Raw genomic sequence first — 7,135 nt, forward strand, 5'->3', positions numbered from 1 at the left:
GGGAGGCGGAGCTTGCAGTGAGCTGAGATCGTGCCACTGCACTCCAGCCTGGGCGACAGAGCGAGACTCCGTCTCAAAACAAAACAAAACAAAACAAAACAAAAAACCCCACCTATTTTCCCTTGTGTGTGTGTGTTTGTTGGGAGACAGGGTCTTACTCTGTCATCCAGGCTGGAGTGCAGTGGTGCAATCACTGTCTCACTGCAGCCTTGACTCCCCAGCTCAAGCGATCCTTCCACCTCAGCCCAAGTAGCTAGGACTACAAGTGCACGCCACCACACCCAGCTACTTTTTTAATTTTCTGTAGAGATGAGGTCCCACTGTGTTGCCCAGGATGGTCTTGAACTCCTGGGCTCAACTGATCTTCCTGCCTCAGCCTCCCACATTGCTGTTACAGGCATGAGCCATCCAGCTGGCTTCCCTTGTGATCTTTAAAATCTCTTCTTGATCTTTGTACTGTTTTTCTTTGTTCCTACTTTTCTTTTTCTTGAAGTTTGTCTACTTTTGTCTTTTCAAATAACCAGATTTTTAGTTTTATTAATCCTCCCCATAAATCTTTGTTTCCTATTTCATTAATTTTTAGTTCTTATCTTTGGCATTTCCTTAATTTCATTATTTTGTTTTGTTTTGGTATCTTCTTCATATAGACATTTGATTTGTTAATGTTCATTCTTCTTTTCTAAGTATACAGATTTGAGTTTGAATTATCTGCATTTTACAGGTAGTATCTGCAAATACTACATATAACTAAATCCTCATATACTGAGGGAAAAACAGTAGATTTATCCCCCAAACATACAAGGCTTTAGTTACATTTTAGTTACTGATTTCTAACTGTATTTCATTGAATTGGAGAATGTAGTCTATATTTTATCAGTTCCTTGTTATTTATTTATATTGGCTTTGTGGTCTTATGTGAGGATAATTTTTATGATTGTTTCAAGTGAGCTTAAAAAGAATATAAAGCCTGTTATTATGGATGTATGGTTCTATGTTTTACATGTCAGTGGATCAAACTGTTAATTACTGAGGGACACATGTTAAAATCTCCTGCTGGCGTTACTATTTGTTAATTCTTTCTTATAATTAAGTCTATGTTTAGCTTTTATATTTTGGGGCTATATTGTTAGGTACACACAAGTTCAAAATTACTATATGTAGTGATCTTCTTTTATATATATATAAAATTGGTTTAGTCTGGTATTAAAACTATGTCAGCTTTTGGCTGGGTGCGGTGGCTCACGCCTGTAATCCCAGCACTTTGGGAGGCTGAGGTGGGCAGATCCCAAGGTCAGGAGATCGAGACCATCCTGGCTAACACGGTGAAACCCCGTCTCTACTAAAAATACAAAAAATTAGCCGGGCGTGGCGGCGTGCGCCTGTGGTCCCAGCTACTCGGGGGGCTGAGGCAGGAGAATGATGTGAACCCAGGAGGCAGAGCTTGCAGTGAGCTGAGATCCACTCTAGCCTGGCGACACAGTGAGACTCCGTCTCAAAAAAAAAAACAAACAAAAAAAACTACATCAGCTTTTTTTTGAGACGGGGTTTCACTCTTGTTGCCCAGGCTAGAGTGCAGTGGCACGATCTCAGCTCACTGCAACCTACACCTCCCGGGTTCAAGGGATTCTCCTGCCTCAGCCTCCTGAGTAGCTAGGATTATAAGCACCCACCACCATGCCCAGCTAAGTTTTAAATACTTTTAGTAGAAATGGGACTTCACCATGTTGGCCAGGCTGGTTTCAAACTCCTGACCTCAAGTGATCCACCTGCCTCAGCCTCCCGAGTAGCCGGGATTACAGGCGCCTGCCACCATGCCCGGCTAATTTTTTGTATTTTTAGTAGAGACGGGGTTTCACTGTGTTAGCCAGGATGGTCTCGATCTCCTGACCTCGTGATCCGCCCGCCTCGGCCTCCCAAAGTGCTGGGATTATAGGCGTGAGCCACCGCGCCCGGCCTCAGCTAGTGATTTGACAGAGATTTCCCTAAATGCTTGGAAACAAATGAACAAAAACATTACTGGTCTTTGCAGGTTGGTTCTGTGTTGGGGCACTTTATCAACATTTGGCCAGGCCGTTTACAACTCTGTCGTAGTTCTCACCTCCTGATTGTGCAGAGCCTAATGGTCGACCAAAGGTGGAAGCTTAGGGTCTTCTTAGGTCATTTCTGAGTATTTGTCCAGCCCTGGGAATGTGTGTAGTCTTCTAGATTCCCTAATATATCTCCTTTCTCAGTCTCTTTCTTCCCAGACTTTCTGGTCTGTCTACTGCTTGACTCACCTGTTTTCTCTTATCTCAAATGGGTGAGGCAAGTATATTTCCCTTTAAATGTTTTTAACAAATGCTACCTGGGAGGCTGCTTCATCCCTGAGAAAGTTCTGAGGCAGGTGAAACAAAGGCAAGTCCCTGGACCAATCTCTTAGGTAATCATCAGACAGGTCCAAACAAACAACCATAATTCTTTGAGAACGAAGTCTGTAATGTAATGAGATATCGATTGCACCTCTGCACTCCAGCCTGGATGACAGTGTAAGACCCTGTCTCACAACACACACACGAAAATAGCTCTTTATGCTGGTCACTAGCAGGCTTCGCCAGGAATTTGGGCTGCTGTCTTCATAGCCATTGCCAAGCTGTGGGGGTAAGAGATGCCCAGCAGGTAAGTTAAAGTGCACAGTCGTTTCTTACCAAAATCCAGCAGCTTCTTCCTTCATTAAGCACTCCTCTGGCTGTTCTAAGTTTTTAATTAGATTTGGGTTCTGAATAAGTTAGTTCTGACAGTTTTTGCTAGGTTACTCATTGCTACAGTAGAGAGACAAAATTTTGGAGTTCCCTATTATGCCATTTTTCAGTGACACCACTCTCATTAAATACGGAATGTTCTCAGTCATTATCAGTATGAATATTTCCTCTTCTCCATTCTTGCTACTTTTTTTTTTTTTTTTTCTTCTGAGACAGGGTCTCTGTCTGTCTTCCAGTCTGGAATGCGGTGATGGGATTACAGCTCACTCAGCCTCAACTTCCTGGGCTCAAGTGATCCTCCCAACTCTGCCTCCTGAGTAGATGGGACCTCAGGCATATGCCACCATGCCTGGCTAATTTTTTGTGGAGACAAGCGGAAGGTCTCATGATGTTGTCCAGGCTGGTCTTGAATTCCTGGGCTCAAGCAATCCTCCCATGTTGGACTCCCAAACTGCTAGGACTACAGGTGTAAGCCACTATTCTTGACCTCCGTTCTCTTGAATATTTCCTCTCATCTATTCTCTTAATAAGTTTTAAAAATTTTTATTGAAGTTTTTTTCTTTATCTTGAACTCCTGGCCTCAAGAAATCCTCCCACTTCGGCCTCCCAAAGAGTTGGAATTACAGGCGTGAACCACATGCCAACCCCTCCCCCTGCTTGTTTTTTTTTTAAGAGATAGGATCTTGTTTGTTTCCCAGGCTGGAGTGCAGTGGTTATTCACAGGTGTGATCACTGCACACTACAGCCTTGAACTCCTGGACTCAAGAGATCCTTTTGCCTCAGCCTCCTGAGTAGCTGGGACTATAGGCACAACTCACTGTGCCTAGCTTCTTGACACCTCTTTTATTATTTTTTAGACAGGGTCTCGCTCTGTCACTCAGATTGGAGTGCAGTGGCACCATCAGAGCTCTCTGTAGCCTTGACCTCCTGGGTTCAAGTCATTCTCCCACCTTGGTCTCCTGAGTAGCTGGAACGACAGGCATGTGCCACTATGCTTGGCTAATTTTTAAATTTTTTTTTGTAGAGACAGGGTCTCCCTATGTTGCCCAGGCTGGTCTCAAACTCCTGGACCAAAGGGACCTATTCACCTCAGCCTCCCAAAGTGCTGGGATTACAGGTATGAGCCACCACACCCAGCCCGACAACCCTGATGGATGTTCTCACTCCATGTTCTGTCTCAATCTCTTTCTTATTTTCTTTCTCTCTGTGTGCTGTGTTCTGGGTAATTTCCCCGTACCTTTCAGTTAACAGTTCCCTCTTCAGCTATGTCTGATCTGTTTTTGAGTTCATCTACTGACATTTTTATTTCAATAACTATATTTTCTATTCTAGACACTGTACTTTTAAAAAATCTGTCTATTCTGTCCTCATAGTGTTTTATTCTTTTCTCAGGACTCTTATGTCTATAATCACTTAAAATATGTTATTATTCTCAGATAGCTCTTCTATTATCTCATATTCTCAGGATTCTAATCCATCTGTTGTGTTTGTTGATTCTAAGTAATGGGGATTTTTTAAAAATTAGGTGTTTTGTAGTTTTGAATTATTAGTTCATTTTTGACAAGGTTTTCCCCCTGCCCCTCTGTAAGAATCTCTTCATGCCCTGATTGTGATTTTGCATTTGTTTCTATCAGGAGTCCGAGGATATCAGCAGAATGTCGTCAGACTGGGATCAATTTTTATGGCAATTCCCAGGGATGAAGGTTTCTGGGCTACATGAAGGTTTCTAGGCTGCAGGTAACAAAAATTCAAACTCCAATCTGTACAAAGGGCAGGCTTAAGGTTTCTATTTCTCAAGGAAGACTTCCTCTCTGCCCACTCAACACTCAGGCAGAGATGAACATGTTTTCTTATTCCTCTGTGTTGGGAATAAGAAGGGTATGTGTCTTTGTCCATGTTTTCCCTCAGTGGGTAGTCTTTCCAGGGTGCTGGCTTTATACAGGGTTTTCAGTTCTAAATTCCCACTTTGCTTAGGATCAAGGCCTTATTTCCTGACTTGAGAGTGCATGAAAATTCATGCTGTAGGTTCCTGAGACACTACCTCGTGGACCATTCCCACTCATACTTTGCAGCTTATGTGATCACTGCCCCGTTTTCCATTTCTGGCACCTCTGTGTTTTCATTTCTTTTTTGTCCACCATTCATTCAGTTAAAGCAATACTGGTTACATTTCCCCTGGTATTTTTAGATAAGCACAGCAGGAAGATTTTCAGGGTTCATTGGTTTTTCATCTTGCTGGAACTAAAAATGTCTTCTCAAGCTCCTTGTTTAGGAACTTGTCCTCTGCCTGTCCTTTTACCTTGTCCTCTGCTTGTCCCTTTTCTGAGAGTCCTTATTTGGCCCTCCTGTCCTTTCTCCTTGTATTGGAGGTCCTCATCTACCTCACCAAGACCTCTGGATCCCTAGACCCTAATAGATTTTAACAAGAAGGCAGGATGAAATGTACTCATAAAGCTAAGTTCGAAGCTTTTTTCTGCTACTTACCAGCTGAGTGAGCTGGGGGCAAGTTACTTGGCCATTCGAAGCCAATTTCCTCAAGTGTAACGTGAGTGAAACAGTGAACAAGAGGGCTCTGGAGGCAGGCTGTGAGTGTGCAATGAACAAAGGGACTTGGGAATTGGGGTCTTCATTGACTGGCAAGGGGTTAGGTGGGTGTGCCCTGTGATTACACAGGTGAGGGATTCAACTCCATGAGTCCTCAGGCACGGTGTCAAGCAATTTACATTTAATCCTCAGGATTGAATGTCAATTCTGCAAGGAATATGACTGTCCCCATGTTACAGATGAGGAAACAGGCTAGGAATGAGTACTTTGCTCAGTTCTGTCTCATTCCACTAGATGACTGCTTTGGGTTGAACATCCTGATCCAAGCATTCTTTATAGGGATATTCACTGGAGACCTAACGCTGCTTTAGAAGTGATTTAAAAAAAAAAAAAAAATCCCATTTTTGTCTTATTTTATTGACTTACGGGAGAGTAATTTTCTTCTTTGAATTTTGGGAATGGGGTCCTTCTGGGGTGATTTCCTGTCAAGTGTGAGCTGGCACAGGAGTTCGGAGGAACAACTGATTGCTACACCTCCCCTTCCCGTAAAGAGACCAAAGGCTCAGGCTCTCTTTGACCACCGGGTAGGTAAGAGTTCCCCACTCTCACTCCAACACACACACAGGCTTTTTTGGAGCATTTTCTGCCTAGCTACCCCTCTTGCACCCAGCTGCCTCTGCCTGGGCCCCACTGATGTTGTGAGCCCCTGACCCAGGCACAGATATGGGAGGTGAGGTGTGTCTCTCCGTTCTGTGACTTTCCAGGTGCCAAAACACACACATAATCAGCGTTCTGGATTCAGGCACTCCCCATCGCCCCTTACTTACAGAAATGGGCCACAGGATGAAGGGTATGTATCTATGAACGGCAAAGCTGTACAGCATGATGAAGAAACTGAAGATGGATATCTCCATGGTGATGATAAGCGTCAAGATGGGGTGCACGCTGAGTGAGGACAACAGTATCATTGCCGCTATTAGGCAGCCCTGCAGTGAGACATAGACACCTCAGCCAGCAGCAAGGGCCGCTCACCATCTCTCTGTGAGGACCCCTGGAGCCTACTCCTCCTTCTCCCCACCCTCAGCCAAAGTCCCCCATCCAGGCATACCAGTCTAACTCACCAAACTCAGAATCTTGATCTCAGCGTGCCCCAAGAGCCAGAACTCTTTATTGCTGTCTTTTAATTCCCACCGGTAGCGGCGACACCCCTTCCTCGTGCCCACTTCGTGCTTGGGCTGCACCAACTTTTGAGGTTTTTCCAATGGCTCCTTATCGTCCTTCTTGTCCTCCTGGGGTTTGGCCCCGGCTGGAGGTGGAGCTGGCTCTGTCTTGGCCCCTTTTGCCGCCTTAGGTGCCATGACTGACTCGGTGTCCTTGACTTCTCACAGCTGGCCTGTTTCTTCTCTCTCCTGCTGTTTCTGGGTAGGCCAGGCCTACTAGAGAGCCTGGTGTCAACCGAGCGGCTCAGAGGGCGCGCTCAGCTAACTGCCAGGACCACCGAATGCCAACTCCCACGCCCTCTCCACGCGCGCCCGTCTCCTGGCGCAGCTCCCATCCACCCCCGCAGTGGCCGGATCCGCCCACCCTCCACGCGCCGGCCCCCGACGGGCCCCACCTCCGTTCTCAAACCGCTGGTCCCACCTCGGCGCGGAGCTGCCCTCGCGGTCCCATCCCGGCGTCTCCAGGCAGCCCCAGGTCTGTAAGCCGCCGCTCCGCTGCCGGGTCGAGGGGCTGCGAGCACCGGGTCACCACCCTGAGCTCCGCGGGCGCAGCGCCACGCGCAGGAAAATACAACGCGACTTGCGCAGGAAAATACAACACGACTTTTACACAAGGCAAAGAGAGGAAGCCAG

General features: G+C 45.9%; 1 protein-coding gene across 2 annotated transcripts in view; it reads right to left on the reverse strand.

Annotated features, from left to right (window-relative positions):
* Nucleotides 1–6,867, reverse strand: part of CMTM2 (CKLF-like MARVEL transmembrane domain containing 2) — a 14,245-nt gene extending 7,378 nt beyond the window's left edge. The window contains exons 1-2 of one of the 2 annotated variants that reach the window (XM_011987882.1): nucleotides 6,404–6,867; nucleotides 6,110–6,268 (exon numbers count right to left, since the gene is read on the reverse strand). In XM_011987882.1, the coding sequence (XP_011843272.1) occupies nucleotides 6,110–6,268; nucleotides 6,404–6,640 (396 nt within the window). In that variant the 5' untranslated portion in view covers nucleotides 6,641–6,867. The remainder of the gene's footprint in view (nucleotides 1–6,109; nucleotides 6,269–6,403) is intronic. The other variant, XM_011987883.1, reaches the window with a different exon arrangement.
* Nucleotides 6,868–7,135: the final 268 nt, after the last annotated feature.

This window comes from Mandrillus leucophaeus, unplaced genomic scaffold (assembly GCF_000951045.1).
Source record: "Mandrillus leucophaeus isolate KB7577 unplaced genomic scaffold, Mleu.le_1.0 Scaffold319, whole genome shotgun sequence".
NCBI lineage: Eukaryota > Metazoa > Chordata > Mammalia > Primates > Cercopithecidae > Mandrillus > Mandrillus leucophaeus.